Raw genomic sequence first — 17,912 nt, 5'->3', positions numbered from 1 at the left:
GCATGAGAGAAGGAGCAAGGCTTTTGCATTAGGTTCTTAAGACAAGCTAACTGCGTCCAATTTATTTATCTATTTAAAGGAGAGTTTGTGTTACGGCTCCAATAGTGATCGCTTTCTGAATTTCGGATTTTAACTTCCCAGCCTCAGAATTCTGGCTCAAAACCTGTTTATACTTCTTTTTATAGAAACTGTTCAGGCATCACGACGAATCTCTTTTTCTTATCAGCCCGAAGTACGGTTTCTTCATTCTGCATATGGTTATCGTATAGTAGTGGAGTCCCTCCTCTCTGGCCTGTAGCCGCAGTTCGTACAATTACCAACCTTCATTTGCATCGAAAATGCTACTGACCGTGGTCCTTATTAGTTCGAGTAGTGATGGTCTAGTGGTATTTTGTTCAAAGCTGAACACGGGACCACTTCAACGAGTCCTCCGGACGACCTAAGATACAGACACGTTTCCTAGAACGAAAACAGCACCTAGAGTTTGAGGGTTGCTTCTTCATTCAGTGGGCAGGTTGGCGACGATGCGGCAGCGCTCAGGTAGCTAGTTTGAGTAGCGGCCGTAACTAGATCGTGTACTAGTTCGTGCTCAGTTAGGCGATGATCATCTTTTGATGGCCCAATGCGGTCCTTAGACAGATCGTCAAGAAGCCAACCCTGACACCAGCAATCAGATTTCAGGAGGTAGCAAACGTGTTTCAAGTGGCCCTTTCACAGATCCACAAGCACTATTAAGCGTAGAACCTCCAGTAGTGTACATTTCAATTTGATTCAAATAGTCAGGCATCTTACTTGGCAGACAAGGCTGGCGATGAAATTATTAATTTGCTGCTGGTAATGTAACATATTTATCCTATATGCGGCGCTATTCTTACTAGTCCTAAGATGCCTTGCTCGAATATCATGTGCATTAATTTCATCGCAGTTGAACATACATTGGACAAACTGGAACGAGCCTCAATGACCGACTGTGGAACATAAGAGGGCAAAAACGCGTGGTGTCTGTTGCATTACATGTGTCAACTTTTAGTTACTCTAATGTCACTTATAACGTCACGCTTAACGTGAAGATTGCTTGGTATTGGAAATTTCCTCGTGACGTTATGCTATTGTAAGTCATGATCCTGTCGAGCTACCAGGATTTTTCCATCAATACTAACGCCACAAAGGCCGATATCAGAAGTGCATTTGCCACTAGACCGGGCCCTAAACGCTGTTACGTCGAAAATCAGCTTAAAGGTGCATTCTGCACAAGTATGTCTGCTAATTCGCCTATTATTGCGTCCTCTTCGCGAGTACGTACTTTGAAAGAAATTAGCCAACTCACTCAAACGAGAGTAGTTCTTTTAAGTTACATCTTTCTGCTACATTATGACCAGACTACACTCTAGCCTTCCTTCTTTCCGTTAAGCTAGGAGCCATACCTCGGCACACTCATTTAAAAATTCGCAGAACAACTGCCCAAAGAAAAGTGCGAATTCTTAAGTTAAGCATCGTTAAGCAGAGTGGAAATATTCTTTTTTACCCCCTTAACTTACTTCTGCAAATAGGTTTTTTCTAGTGGCATGCCTAAACATTAGCTGACAGTCATGAGTCAATGAAAGCATTAGGTCCACCTTTATTCGGAGAAAAGAGAGGTGGTTCTGTGGCGGACGGGCAAGAACCGTATACCTTGCGGTATAATAGGAAGCTTCTTGGTGGTACGCTGTAACACTGCCCCCCCCCCCCCCAAAAAAAAAAAAAACGATAGCGTTAATGCAATCTATGCACATGTGTTCAATTGTTTCTGATTTGTTACACACGATACAATTTGACCCCCAGGGCACATAAACTCCTTATTGATATGACCAAGTTTTACAGGTAGGGTGCCAGTGTGTAGATGGAAGAATGTCTTGGCTTCAGGCATGACCCACATCTTTCTCATCCTCTTCAACACATCTTGACCAGCTGTATCGAGTGGAAATCAAGAAGAAGAAATGTGCATGGACAGGACATGTAGTGTGAAGAGAGGATAACTGATGGTCGCTGAGGGTAACAAACTGGATTCCAAGGGAAGGAAACCGTAGCAGGGGGCAGCAGAAAGTTAGGTGGGCGGATAAGGTTAGGAAGTTCGCAGGGGTCAAGTGGATGCAGCTAGCGCAGGACCGGGTTAATTGGAGAAATATGGGAGAGGCCTTCGCCCTGCAGTGGGTGTAGTAAGGCTGATGGTGATGATGATGATGATGGTGGTGGTCTTTGAAAATTTGTCGGTATATGGGGACTGGCAAAACCATCTCCAAGAGGTCCTGCGTTAGGCACTTTTTCTGTGTAAATACTCCCGATTGAAACGCGTGGCAAGAAAACAATAAGCGACTACCACCTCTCGGAGATAGCGCGACACATCATAACGACCTCCTTCACTTGGTGAGACGAGTAAATCTGGTAAGGCGTTGGACAGCATGTACTGAACAAAAGAACCATGCAATACCATACGATGTCATATTCTTGTTCGAACTGCACTCTGTATGGCTCAGTGCTATTAATTATGGACATTGTGACACTGGAGCGAGATCTGTGTATGAATACTTTGTTGCGAGTAGTGAAAATTTTGAGTAGTGTAAAAATTTAAGATGTTTTGATAGATGAAGACTGTGGTATTGAAACAGTGTTGGTGTTTAGGAACCTATCATAAATGAAAAGGCTCCATTTTTTTAATGGCCTGCAAGCGTCCTGCCGAACTTGTAAATATATATGTGCTGTATATTTTGTATTTGTGTACACTTAGCAACAAAAAAAAACTATGTCTCGTATTTCCGCGAAACTATTTAGCTAGTTTTTTTTATTTATTTTTTTTTTTTTTACTTTCGCGCTAGAAACACAACGCCGACATCAGCTTTCCTGCGACACAGGGCCCTTAACGCTATCCCATTTAAAAACAATACTACGCGTTCCTTGGTGTCAGTGGCTGTTCGCTCCATTTGCATACCGTAGAACTCTTCATTTTCAGTAAGTTTGCCTCCTGGTTGCTATTATTATAATAATTTGAATTTAACGTTAATACCTGTCTTCATAAGAAATGTATTCTGGTCACCTCGCTTACGTCCGGGAAGGAATTAAAGTTTGCACGCAATAGATTTCATCAATTAGAAAATGAAGGCGAGTGCACATTCAGTGTACAATTTGTTCAGTCAAAACTGAGGAAATGAATTTCAAAGAATAAAGTATCCTTCCTATCCTTTTTTTTCTACTTTGGTAAATAAACCTTCTTTCTAGTACAATACCTTCAAGCTTTTGGCATGTGTCAAGACAAAACAGCTCTGAAATTATTGGTCGCGCAACAGCTATTTCACTTCAAACAATATAATTTGTTAGCAGTTTATACTTCCTTGAGTTCCAGTCTAACGCATACACCTGCAGCAGCTTTTCGACATGCATTTAGCGTGTCTGGGCAAGAAAAAATTATGCAGGACGCTCAAGTATCCTGCATAACGGTGTGACGGGATCGCGTTATTGGCAATTGTCTGCAGCGCCTTTCGCCGATCAATTTTAACGTGCATGCATGTTGCGACTGGCTTTACGACAAGTCCCTCAAACTTGGCTGTGTTTTCTCGCACTTAGTGAACAGCACACAGTCGTAATCTACCCCGCTGTGCTCAAAACTATCAAGCCCAGACGTAAGAGCAGTCTTTAGATCGATTCCTGTGAGAGTGTGGTTAACGGGTAGTGCGTCTTACTCAGGGTCCAAGAGACTACTTGGGCTCAGTTCCTATTTCCACCTCCCACTGAAAGTGGCAACTCAATTCGGCAGCTCCTGCCAACTCGATCATTTCTACAGTCGCGTGATTTGTCACAGCCCGTGAACCAACCAGTGCCATCTGCCAGCTACTGCCTGTCAGGCACGATCGTAAAGTTTCCCTCAATGCACCAACAACGTTGAGAAGATAACTACACCGACAAATTTTCTAGTGACCACTTCACTTTCACTTTCAGACTAAATAGACAAATATTGCTGCCTACCTATCAAAGCCTCCCAATGGAAGAAGCCATTCCTTGTGGTTCCGGCGATGACATGAGGACTACACACTTAAGGCTCCTGTTTCTGCAGCTGTTTCAGGCACTTGCAGCGCTCCACGGCGCTGCAATGTGAAGCAAGCGGTAGTTTCACTGTGAAGGGTAAGCCAGGAGATCGCCGTGAGCATCACAACGACATTCAAGATTTAGCCAAAGTCAAACCTTATGTTATACTTCAGGAAGACAAGGAAAAGGTGAAGGTATAATATCAAAGTCGAAAGTCAAAGGTGAAAGGTCTTGTGCACAGCATCTAAGCTCGACTAGCCGTAAGGCGCTGTAGCCGTGACGTTCCGCCACCAGCCGTATGTGAAACGGGGGAGCCTTGTTTTAAATCTGGTTAGATGCGGTAGCTTCATTTGGCTATGCCTGGCAAAGTCCAAAGAAACAAAAATAGTTTCATGGGTGCTCGAGGGAGCTTGGCAGCAAAATGCCCATTGCATTGAGCTACACAGCACCAACATTGGATGCATCGGTTGCGCAGCAATGATCGCGGGAAAACGAGGTGTCACCGTGTGCAACTTTGCTTCGAGTCAAATGTGGCTTTGCTTTAAGCAAACGCTATTTTAAACATGTCCATTAGACACGAAATCACCTGCGAGAATATGCCGTGGAAAGGAAGGTACACTCTTAGATAAAACGAGCTGGTGATGGGTGGAAAGCATATTTTTGACAGCTCTAGTGGTTCTGTTCGAAAATGTACCCAAAAACAACTAAAGCAACCTTCTTCGCAAATTATTACAGATATAACTCAACAGCTCATATGGTCGCAAACTGCCTAAACAGCCATTTTGTCGATATCAAAGCCCGACATAGTTATCGTCAGCAAACCTTGGCTAGACTCAGACATTGCAGATTGCGAGCTTTCTTCCATTTTCATCCCATTATTTTCCATCGTGAAAGAGCGACATGCGCGCGGAGGGGGTGTTCTCGTTCCCGGCAGAATTGAAATTTCACCGCTGATATGGCACGTTGGAGTCATTGTAGTGCAGGACAATGTTTTCAACTGGAAATGCCTTCATAATACGATTTTTCTGCAGACCGCTTAATACAAACACAGTCAAATTAATTATCAACCTTTCAAGATCAGTCCTATTACATGAAACCATACTTCTTGGGGGTGAGCAGCATGCCAGATGATGTATGACGTGACCGATTTCCTGTGAACAATATGTTGGTTTGGTTTGGGGTGTTTAACCTCCCAAAACGACTCAGGCTATGAGACGCCGTAGTATTGAGCTCCGTAAATCTCGGCCACTTGGGGTTCTTTAGCGTGCACTGGCATGGTACAGGACACGGGCGCATGACCGTTCGCCGCCATCAAAAATCATTCATTTCGAACATCATTCCATCAAATCACCATTCCTTGGCATTCCGGAAAATTTTCTCAGCCAGAGAAAAGATAGCTTATAATTGCGCAAACAACAGGTTGTTCTAAACAGGGTGACATCGACTGCACGCACTGCATGTACTATCGCAAGTGCCCAATGGTTCTATGCTTTTGCCGCTTTTATTTCTGGCTTATGTAAATGATTCAGTAGTAGGCTCCAAATCTACTATTACACTGTATGCTGACATTTTATCGTGTATCTTCTAGTAAAATACAATGCCGGTATGTTTTTTTTCTGCAGGCGACTTACAAAACATTGTCTATCTGGTGCAACCTGGGGCAGATGACTCTGAATACCGGAAAATGTTATCATGTGCAGCTCATAAAGAAAATGTTCCCCACTTCATATACCATACATAATATTGCACTTAATACCACAGAGCAAGTCAGATACCTTGGAATTATGCTTCCTGATACATTTGACTGGTCCAATCATGTTACATTACCGCGAAAGCTTAGCGTCTCGTTCATTTTTCTCGAACAAACCTTTAAGCATTCTCCTTCTTCACTAAAAACTAATTTGTATCTGAATAGCGCTATACTTATAATAGAATATGCAAGCGTAACCTGGTATACGTGCACAAAAACGTAATAGATAAAAAATAACAGACGCTGAAATCCGCAGCACGCTTTATAACAGGAAGCAATCATTACACCGTCAGGGGGTCCGGTATAAGGGAAGGGTAGGGATAGAAAACTCTCTTCATACAAAAATCCTAAGCCTAAACTTTCTTCACAATATATATAAAAATAAAATTTGTATTAACAAATCAGTGTTTATTAAGGAGCCACATTATGTCTAATCTCGGAATGACCACGCTAATAAGTTCAAAGCATATCAAACTTCCTAGCATGATTAACGATTAGAATGAGCTCTCTAATGAAATAATAGCTGCGTGTAGTGCCGAGAATTCAATTGAGCTTTAGTCAGTGAATGGTATTTTATTTATTTCGGTATTTTGTGTGTTCACTTTCTTGTTCTGTTATCGCAACAAGTTACCGTGTTTCGTTATTTTTAAAGAAAGTTACATTGCAGTTTGTAAGACTGTTTGTCCTTTACTGTTTTTCACTGCTTGCATGTTCTCGGGTTCACTGGTGTATTTCCTTGTGCGACCACCTATGATCATACGCCTACGATGTAGTTAGTCTAAATAAATAAATAAATCTGGATGGACACATCTCCGAATGTGTTCACACACAGTTTCATTCCAATAATCTATACCGTAATACATGCCCCTGCTGTGGTAATCTCGTGGGTTTGTAGTGGAAAACCACAAAATATAAATACATCACATACATTGTTCGAGCATTGGTAGGCAGCTGTCCAGGGGGGACTAATTAGATAAGCGGAAACTCATCTGATGGGTCAGGATGGCAGTGGCAGAACCCAACGCTCTGAATAAGAATGCCGCCTACTGACTCTGCACGTCCTCGTTCAGTTAAAGTTTTCAAAAGATCAATCTGGAAAACGCTGTTTTCGACGGTACCACGTTGAAATTAGTTGAAATGTTACTAAGCCAACCTCTTCCAGCAATTTGAAAGAGGTCAAACCTAAAACCACATTATCTATTCCTTAAATACATGTCTGTATGCATGCTAGTCCCCACCGGCAGACACGCCTTATGCAAGGAGGTAGAGAAGACACTGCTGAGCCCAGTCTAACGAGCCACCTCAATCCTAACGTGACCGTAATTATCCCGCCAGACAGCCGATTGTTGGGGTGCCTTCCGCACCGGTTCTGTACCGGTTCGCCAACGCTCTTCGTCGACTGACCCTATCTGTGAACGTTGGATGCGGCATAAGGCGAAAGTCCACTTCTCCTCATGTGTAGCTTGGGTAAAAGCGAAAGCAAGAAGTGATACCAAAAATACCCCGTGATTTCGCATGAACCTTGTGACGCAACCGTTTCTCCCTGTGTGTGCGTGTGCGTGCGTGCGTGCGTGCGTGCGTGTGTGTGTGTGTGTGTGTGTGTGTGTGTGTGTGTGTGTGTGTGTGTGTGTGTGTGTGTGTGTGTGTGTGTGTGTGTGTGTGTGTGTGTGTGTGTGTGTGTGTGTGTGTGTGTGTGTGTGTGTGTGTGTGTGTGTGTGTGTGTGTGTGTGTGTGTGTGTGTGTGTGTGTGTGTGTGTGTGTGTGTGTTTTCAGGAAGGCCCCATACTATTTCGCTGCACGTTTTGCATCCTCTGCTAGTCAAGTTAGAGGATAGTTTTCGGTAATCTCGACTCGAAGCCAATACCTCGGTTATCCTCTGGTGTCCAGAGACTACACTTAATGATGTAAAAGGCGGACTCTCATGTTGTGGCATAAGCTACTGAAATCAGGAGATCGCCAAAGAATGAGGCGCTTGTAAGCCAAATTTTCTTTCCTCGTGTCCTGGAATTTTTCAGCTCCAATTGTAAACCCTTATTTGCAAATGTTAAAGACGTTTGATCCCTCGCCAAAGTCCGCAGCAATCTCTGTATGCTTAGACCATTAAGCAAAATCGTGTCGAACAGTGCTTTCGCACATATTAATCTGTTTAAGCAGTTAAACTCTAGTTATTTCTTTTTATTTCAGCTGCAGCGAGCGAGCACCAGCCAGGCGAATACATTGTGAAATCTGAATGAGATGCCTAAATAATGCTTCTCTTCAAATTCCTTAGACTTCTATTCTCGGACTGTCAGGAGTGATGATAGGTGGATTCACCACCATTACGGAGAGTCTAAAACCGCAATACATGTGATGGAAACGCAAGTGCCATTAGGGCCAAAGACATTTCATGTACAAGTGACAGATGGTAAGATTGGGACACTAGCTTTTGGGATACAGAAGGCTTTTTATTGGTCGGTTTTGCTATCTTATTCCGTGGTTTTACGCTACACAAGACGATGGCTGAGAACATCTGTATGCGAGTAATAAAGGGTATTCCTCAAGCTAGTTCCGGTAAGTGATTCTATTTTTTTTTTTTCTTCCATGTCCACATAATGTTGAAAACAGCGATTTCTATCTTCCGTCAGAGTCAATAAAGACACCCACAGATACCTTCATCTACTTCATTTTACACGTGCTCTTAGTGACAAAACAGCCTCGACTGATTTCATTAATAGTTCCTGTAACAGTGCTCTGGAGGAGTGAATAAACGCTTAATTTTAAGTGTTACAGAAATCGTTGAGCGTAAAAATCATTAGGTGATTTGAAAACTGTTGCAACATTACTGACCATAAGTTGTTTAGTTCCACTCTCTAGCCAACATTATCTGCTACCGAAAACGCAATTCCGCGCCTAAGCTTTGCATCCGTGATGCCCATATTGATTATAGGGGGTATTCACTGACGCGCTGTGCGCGGTGCATTGTGGGTAATTGAGGCGCAGTTGGCCATTTTTGCGTCCACGGAACGAACAGGGCGAACGTACGTATCAAGCGCTGTCGTGCGGTTCTACAAGCAGTGGCACCCGCAGCTGTATGTTGTTTATTGAGCTATCGTAGACTGTAATAGACGCGTGCACAGTGTAAACGACGGAAACTGAAGAGCTGCGCGAAAGACCTTGGCATTTTCTGGTTCCGGGAAGTACACACGAACAACTCTGCCCGAACGAGACACTTCCCCAAGATGCGACGCCACATATGGCTGGCACGCCACAACCGCACAATTATCATGGAATATGAGAAATGTATGTCAAAATAGGCTGGACTGGAATCTTCCGGATGTGCCCTAGCAGCCAGCTCTTGTCACTATCTGTGCAAGACTGTTCTTCATGCACTCGGAAGACGCATTCCCGGTAAAAGAGCAGCGCGGCTGTATCTCTTGCAGTCATGCGCATGCATTCAGCGCGCCGCCAACACCTCCTCGTGTTTTGTTGCAATAAGATCCTTCAAAGAGGACTCGCTAAACTTTTTGTTTGCCGTACTTGCCTCATTCGATGATGTTCGCATCGTCTGTGTCGGCTGCTAATCAAAGCAGACTACATGCAGATTCGGCGCAGGAACGTAGGAGGGCAGAGTTGTTTTGCAGAAGGTTTGAAGAACTTTATAAACTTATTTATCTCTAATAACAAATCAAGTTTAGTTTGGCCAAAACTGCGCTGTATTTCAAGAGTTTTGTTGCAAAAAAGTTATTTCGAGCCCGCAAGGCAACGAGGTGGCGCTACCGGTGTCATCGCTGTTGCCGCTGTGGCGTGCGGCAGCGGTTTCTTTTGCTTCCTTACCGCCACACACGATGCAAACATCCGACTTCTTCTGATCGATAGAGGCAAGCACACCAAACAAGTTTTGTATAAAAGATACTGACTACTAAATGTCATTTCTATGCAGAATATCAGCTACAAAAACTCAGCGGTTTAGTTGGTATAAACGTTGGACGGCACGCACGTAATTGCACAAAAAGCGAGTTCGTCTGCTTCAACCGCTGCTCAACCCAGCCGCTTGTAACGTAGTTGCGTTCTTCGAGTGGCCAGTAGACTTGCGATTGGTTTCTTGTGATGAAGCTCGTCTGTAGGACAAGAAATTCATGAATGTCGAACATATTTATGCGTGGGCACAGGCCGACGTTTACCGTGCAGTTGCGCATATCGACTGCACACGGGTTGGTACCAAAGTTTTGTTTCGTACAGGTCTCTGTCCGCATCGCGCCCACTTTGCTGATAAATCGAACTGTCACTCATGATACCGATTGAGTTTTCATAACAACGGTGCTGGCATGAGGCAGCGTGACAGAGCAAACGAACGCGCACGAACAGCTAACCTAACCGCCGCCCCGTACTAGTACTAGTCAAAACAGGACGCAAAGATGGCGTCGGCTGCATACTGACGTAAGCTGTGACGTCATGTGAATACCCCCTATATGTGAACACACTGCTAAGTGATTTTCAAAAAGAGTTGTGCTTTTCCGACCTGTGACCTACCAATGTAACTGACAGTACCCAGCCAACGGAAACAATTATTTGTCCTTGATCTGTAGGTGTAAACGACTGGTAAATTAAATGAATACGGATTACCTAATATTGTGTCACCAGAACCATCTCGGTAAGTCTACGTTTCGATGGATGCGCCCGTTAGCCGTGCGATGCCAGTTCACGTAAAAGTCTACCTCCAGCGCTTGTCTACCTCTTCAGATTTTACTGACATTTTCAGAATGCGTACCTCTCTCTTAGGTTCCTTGTCCATTGTGCCGAATTTCACTACGAGGAGGAGTTTTGAAGCAGCAAAATAGAATTTAAAATTTTCAAGTTTTCTGAGGAGAACTTTTGTACGGGAACCTCAAGTGCATGTGTGACGCCACTAGACACACGGCTATCAATTATTTATTTGCTTTTGATGAAGAACGCAAAGTTTGAGCGCGATTTTTGTCACCTGAGACAAATAACGACCCAAGCGGTCGTTAACAGACGCCAGTTTAGCCTAACAACATGCCTAAGTTTTGGGGTAGTATCTGTGACGTCATAGGCGGTCTGTCCCGACGTCATCCCATTTTCGAAACACAGTTTCGGTTTACAAGTTCTTGCTTTCCTAAAACATTTCTACTTCGAATTTTGAAGAATTTTTTTGCTATCGCAGTAAGCTGATTCTAGGGATTGTCATTTTACTATCGGTTCAAAAATATAATAGAAAGAAAAATCCCGGTGTTTGCCATCTGACGAACCAGCAGTTGATTTGTGTCGATTGATGAGGTTTAACTTCCCAACTCGACTGAAGTTCTGAGGAACTCCGGGTGGCCGGTGGTCTAAATGAATCCGGCCTCCTCCAATGCGGCTTCCCTCGGCGTGTCTCTTCGAAATGATGACCTCTTCGCCCTCACCAACATTTGAACTGAAATGCTCGCTAAAACTGTTCCTTAAACCTTACCTACACGTAACAGCTCAATTCGTCCGCAGAACTTCCTATTTGACTGCTACTAAACGTAGAAGTATTATTTTTAAAAGGCAATAACGGAGAAGCTTTTACTGAAACCCAAAATACTAGCACTGATGTATTTGAGCCTCCTTATTTTTGTGTCAAGGAAATATAAGTAAGCTTAAGTTGAGGGGAAACGTATGTCTCTGTTTTCCACAAGAAAAAAAAAAGAACTTTGCAGCAAATATGGAAATAGACAGCAGGCGTAGAACGCATAACTTTTAAGTGCTGGTTTATTGGACAGTTATAGGAGTATACAAAAGTAAAAAAAATGTGTAATGAACGAACCTGGGCTCCCATGCAGAGACAAACAGAAAAGAACGCCTATTGAAGTATGTGATCTCAGAATTGTACAAGATATCAATAATTAAGTACTTTTTACAGCTGCTACGCACAGAGACAAGCGAAAAAGTTTTTTAACGTCCCAAAGCGACTCAGGCTGTGAAAGGCGCCGAAATGTAAGGATCCGGAAATTTCAACCCTCTTGGGTTCATTGACATGCACTCACATGGCACATCACACGACCGCCTTGCTTTTCGTCTCCCTCAAAAAGCAGTAGCCGTAGCTGGGATTCTATCCAGCATCCTTGGGCACAGTATTGAGCGCCCTAACCACTGCACCAAGAAATAGCTCTTGAAGTATCTAAGCTCAGAAAGATGGAATACATTAATAATTAAATACATTATACAGTACATGCATGCACCAGCAATAAATTGAACTTGGCTAACAATGAGAGTGATGATGAGTAAGCTTATCACGATCGGATGCAGTTCTTGCTCAGATAATAGCAGGGGCACATGTGTCATCTTATTTGGTTATCATTTGTAGCGGTCTCAAGTAAGAGAAAAATACAGTGCTCATCAACGGGGCCTTCTACCAGGCCTAATGTTATAAAGCGGCTCCTTATGCATTATCAAAGTGTTTTGCTCACTGCAACCATGAATGCTGTTGGAACTTGGCAGGTACAAATTTGTTGTGCTGAGTAATCTTCAATAAATGAAATATTAGAACATGTTTTTCATATCATAAGCCTCATGCTCTCTTATGGATATTATACTAGTGAAAATGCAGAATCGTGTACTCGTAGTGTAACCCATTCTGATGCTTTCAGCTATATGCTGGTACTTTCACACATGGCCTCTAAGTTAACAATTTTCTTTACCCAAATCATCTGAGCACCTCGTGCACAGCTGAGTTGAAGCTTTACGGGATTTGTCCTGCATGGAAATCATTTCAGCGGAGCAGAGTGCTGAACATCACAGGCACTTTGTGGCCGCCAAAGCAGAAGTTGTTCGTTCGTCTGTAACATTCGCAGTGCAAATCATAAATGTAAAGTAGAGCCTGGCGTTGCTACGAATGTAAGGCGGCCTAAAATTAGATTATTTCTGTTTACCAACGAAAGGAAGATGACAAGAGCTGATAAGTGGTTATGACAGGGATGTGGAGTGTATCGCTGCTGTAGCCGATAGGCACGAAAAACGAAGGGTAACAAGCATGACAGGCAGATGGATGCAATCATCCTGAGCACATGAAATTATCCAAGAACATAGGTTTGGATTGCTTTATACCGTGTAATGTCCCAAAATGACTCAGGCTATCAGAGACGCCGTAATGGATAGCTCCGAAAATTTCTACCACCTGGGGTTCTTTAACGTGCACCGACATCACACAGCACGCGGGCGCCTTCCTTTTCGCCTCCATCGAAAAGCGGCCGCTGCGCCCGGGATTCGATCCCGCCTCCTTGGGCACAGCAGTTGAACGCCCTAGCCACTGCGCCACCACGGCAGGGCGCAAGAACATTGCAACGCGTAAAACAATATGCCAGCTTTCAATTAGTTATTTCTTCACTGTTACATTTTCGTCAAAGCACCTGTACCGCAATTCCATATGGACGACAGGCGGCTTCATAGTTGCCCCCGTATACGCTTAGAAACCTGCCCATGCTCTCTTCTTTTTTTTTTTTCCCAGAGAAATTTAAATAATTCCAATCATAAATAATCTGTCGGAGAAAGTTCTTATGCACACGCAAGTGTTATAACAGAACAAATAACATTGCATGTTTATTGATTTTTTATTCCGCATTTTCAAGCTCTATCCTTTGCATTCATGCCTCAAGTTCGCCTGATAACAGCTATTCGATACCAAGTGGAATCGGATGCACATTTTTAACGCAAGAGTAGACTGCTGGAAACCAATCTTTTGTTCTTCGACATATACAGCCTGGCCAGCATACTTTTCTCCAACGCCGAGCGTTACACTGGAAGTAAAACAAAATTCAAAAATGAATATTTCGATCCAGCAAAGGCTTCAAAAGCGCTACGTGTTATTCACAGCAAACACTAAGACACAGCATCTGATCAAGGTCACACGTAACGTCCCAAATGTGCTTCCCAAGCACCAAAAATTGACTGAGAGACCAGACGCGCTGCTTAGCTGAACTAACAGATTACGGGGAAGGCTATGGCAAGACTGGTATACCCACCCGATATCCTATTGTGGCTACGTAGAAAATCCTATGCCTTTACTGCTAAACCTCAAGTCCATCGGGCTCGAAACATTTTACCTTGAACTCTCACGCTTTACAGCAAAGCTCATTGTTCTCATCAAGTTCCTACTTCAACACGCTCTCATGCTATGCAGTGAACATCGCCGTCTTCATGAAGTCCCATCACACCGATCCTTCATTTAAACCAGGCAAATACGCCGCACACATACGCCATCTCGCTGAAGACAGAGACTGCAGCTGTATTAAGCAGGCTGCCGACACCATTGAAGAACGAGAATCCACACTAGCCCGTTGCCGAAGATCTTACCAAGCGCTGAAGCGAGCCAAAATCCAAGCGACAACACCGAATGCGACTGATGGCATACCCTCGTGGAACTTCTTTGAAAGATTGTTTTACGTCTGTAATTTTTTTACTGATGCCTATTGGCTTGAACTCAGAGTACTTCAATACTGAAAGTATTGTACGATAAAATCATTTCACTTTGCTTGAAAAACACTCGTTCGATTATTCGTTTGTGTGGTTGTTTTTGTTTGTTTGTTTCAGCCATTATACATACTATCCTAACAACATCGCTTGACCAGATGTACTTTCACCCCGTTTCCTCTTTCTCAGGACGGTAATAAACAATTAGTGTTCACATTCGACAGCGTCTAAGGTTCATGGCCGCTTTCCAGTCATACCTTCAAAGGTAGAGCTTAATTACTTCCCGATTTTGTTTTATGATGCGTAGGGACGAATTCCGGTGCAATGCACATAACATAAATATGTTAAATGTCGACATTCTCACTTCAAGACTTGGAGAAACTATAATTGCATAAATTAGGTCCTTAAAAACGGAAACAATTAAAAGGCACTATTGCTTCAATTCTTTTTAAGTTTTTCCTGAAATCTCTTTCGACACTAAGAAAAACGTGTTCACCTCTTCGAGGAAATAAATACAAGCGCCATCTCAGAGCTGTTGCGATTCTACGAATTCAATACTTTGTCAAGTTTCAGATACTCGAAACTGTGCACTCTTTGAGAAGCCGCCCCTTTCCAAGTTAGGGAAGCCGTCCTTTTTTTATATATATATATATTGCCCGAACTGATTACTTCTAGTCACCTAACGTGTGAGGGATTCAAGTAGACCGCGGCTGTTTGAGTAAAGACAATGCTAGGTTTCCCAGCTAAAGAAAAGTATGATTTACAAATACAACAAAGCGTCCTAATCAAGTAAAACCAGTCAATGATTGTCGGTAATAATGTGATCTTGTCTTAAAAATTTATTTCATGCATTAAAGAGGTTCGTTGGGCTAATTACTAAGGGTTCATCGTTAACGAACGCGCGCGAAAAAACGGTGAGAGAAGAAAGTAGGAAGCAACACAAGCGCTCACTCACAATTCATCTTATCTAATTATAATAAAATACTGCCAGCCTCCTTTCAGCGGTCAAAGCTGCAGTGGGCAAAGTTCAATGTACATGTATATACAAACAGGCGCATGCCGGATATATACCGAGCAGCGATTAAGAATTAACCGATAAACTGGGCGTTTACTCGAAAGTGAAGCAGTATATGTGCGCATAAAAGCATTCATGCAAATAAAATTGCAAAATTCTTAACTGCCCACACAGAATCATTATTCGCGCAATATTAGGATACAAATGATAGACCATGTGACTCCGTCTACTAATTTAGTATTGTGCGAAAGCGCCCGAATATTGCTGTTCGTGCACATTTAACGACTTTCTGAATTAATTTTCGGAGTAGGACATGTAGGTTTTCAAAGTGGGTCAATTCAATTTTCGAATTACGCAGTAATGTTTTCGAGGTAGGTAACCTAATCTTTTAGGAGGTGGGCCAAGTCAATTAGTCAAAACCTTTCTAGCATTTAACGCACCTTAAGAAATCAATATCATAGAGAACTAAAGAAGGGTTCAAAAAGGAGCCTCGGTTCTTTAGCTAAGGCAACGTTTCGGCAAGAGGAATTTAGAGCGGATGTAAGTTGAAGACGACGACACGCAATGCCCTACGCGAGAGTCATATGTGAAGAGGCGAGAAAAAGTGGCCGTTAACCACGAGGGCTGATTGGCTCAAACGATCGTTGCGAGGTCCCGTACTCTCTCCTCACGAGAAATTCTGCCATCCGAGTCAATCCGCTCTGTAGTTTTTAAAGCGTTAGCTCTACTCTGGTCATTTGCGATGAATAACCATTAGGTAATTAATTAACTATTTAATCCATTCTTTCATAACTCTATTCATAAGGATGACCTGAGGCCTAGATGGGAATGGAGTAGGTTAGGTGAGGTTGAGAGCGCCAGATTCCAACGTGAAGTCTAGCAGGGCACTAAGCTTGCGCTTGGCGTCGGTACTGGGGGCTGTCCAGTCTTCGTATGTCTGAATGTGGTGAGCAGATGTGTAGCGGGCGCGGAGGCTCGCCGTGCCACAACATGTTCAGATAAAGTGCTGCAGGTGAACGGAGTCATCAGGGCAGTGGGGTAACTGGTTCTGGTTCAGCGCCATCGATTCAGGATGTCCGGTGCGTACTCTGCACCGGCTCGCATCTTGTGAATGAGAACTTGGGCAGGGCGAGAAAGACCGGAAAGAATCGGAGGAGTGATGTCGGGAACAACGTCGCGCAACGAACTCCTCCGCTCATGTTTAAGCCGTGTAATGACAGAGTCTGGTAAGGCGAGGGAGTTTGGAGAACAATAAGGGCGGTCCGATTTGGACGGGCCTACATCAAGGCTATGCCGGTGTTCTTCATCTAGCTGTGCGCCAACAGCCTCGTGTCTAGTGAATCCGTACGGAGACTAGTGAGGTCTCCTGCAGGTAGCGGCAGGGCTTTTTGATGCGGTGTTGCACTAAGGTCTTGTAAGAACGGGCTTTCAGAATGTTTATAGCATCTTGATTGTCGATGTAGATGTGGATGATACGATCCGTTTCTTTGGTGCAGAGTTGAAGGGCGTCGTCGATGGCCGCTAACTCGAGTCAGTTTCGGGCCAGTACCTGCGACCACTTTGACCAGTGACGTGCATTTGTGAACCCTCCTGATAGTAGGCGGTTGTTGCAAATGTGATACGGGTGTCACCGTCATGGTATAGGGCACCGTTCGTATAAATGCGGAGACCGGTGTGTTGGTCTTGTATATAAATTACCTGGCGTTGCCGGTGATCTCTTCCCGGCCCTGTTTTGTATCTGTCACTAATGTTTCTGTTCACAGTGATGTAAGGCGGTCCAATATGGGCAAGTGAAGATTTGCCTCATCAAAGATTTCAGTAAGGAGGCGGTGCCCGTTGGATGCGTGTCCAGGCGGACTTCATGGTTGGCTCGATGCGTAGCAATAAGTAGATCCAGTGGTGAAATCTGGGCGAACCTGTGAAGCTCCGTGATACGCGCGTGTACGGGTAGACCGGTTGTAACCCTCAAGGCAGAGGTATGAAGTAAGCCAAGTGTCTTGTAGTATACTGCGGTCAAGTCAAAATCAAGGGCACCGTAATTGAGCTCAGCGAGCAGAATAGTGACCGTGAGGTGACGTGCTATTTTGACATCTTTAACCCTGCGCCGCACTCTCGTTACTGAGCCGTTTAATCAAGTTGATAACCACAGAGTTAAGGATAACCACGGAAACAAAGTGAGGGCGCCAGCTTAATAACAGCCTTTTATTATTGCGCAGTATTACTTGGCTCACGCACGCATGTATGGAATGTGCGTATTGAAAGCTTGTGCAAAACTCGGTCCGCAGTGGCTGCGTAGTTTATGTTGAATGTAATAGCCACAAGTGTCGTATCATTAGATAGCTAATGCCGAGTATAATTCCACTTTTTTAATTGTGGGCCTCAATTACTTCCGTTATTAGTTACTTCTGATTACGTTGAACTTTACGCTACGTTATTTAATGATATATTAGTGGATAGCTGATGTCGAGTACAGCTGCACCGAACTAATTATATAAATAATTACCCATTGTTAATTAGGCATTCTAATTCAATTGAACTTCACGCTACCGAAACAAGTGAGATATTATTGGATAGCTTCTATCGAGCATAATTGGACTGGTATAATTCACGGGTTTTCACTAGGTACTACAATTGCTCATTGAAATTAGCAACGGAAGCGGAACA

General features: G+C 43.6%; 1 protein-coding gene across 5 annotated transcripts in view; it reads right to left on the bottom strand.

The window, feature by feature from the left end:
- The window catches only part of LOC146190932 (uncharacterized), an 86,820-nt gene that overhangs the window by 51,110 nt on the left and 17,798 nt on the right, over nucleotides 1-17,912 (bottom strand). For 2 of the 5 annotated variants that reach the window (XR_014706587.1, XM_084601331.1), the window contains one exon: nucleotides 13,356-13,560. The exons of 1 other annotated variant lie outside the window; for it this stretch is intronic. Coding sequence is in view for 2 of the 4 variants with exons in the window: in XM_084601331.1 (XP_084457457.1) it covers nucleotides 13,395-13,560 (166 nt within the window). In the remaining 2 variants the exon portion in view is untranslated. Of the gene's footprint in view, nucleotides 1-3,996; nucleotides 4,144-13,355; nucleotides 13,561-17,912 lie in introns of those variants that run through there. 2 more of the 5 variants (XR_014706588.1, XM_084601333.1) reach the window with 2 other exon arrangements.

This window comes from Amblyomma maculatum, chromosome 4, assembly GCF_055883805.1.
Source record: "Amblyomma maculatum isolate TAMU_Amacu chromosome 4, ASM5588380v1, whole genome shotgun sequence".
Lineage (NCBI taxonomy): Eukaryota > Metazoa > Arthropoda > Arachnida > Ixodida > Ixodidae > Amblyomma > Amblyomma maculatum.
This window is presented reverse-complemented; position numbering and strand designations above follow the sequence as displayed.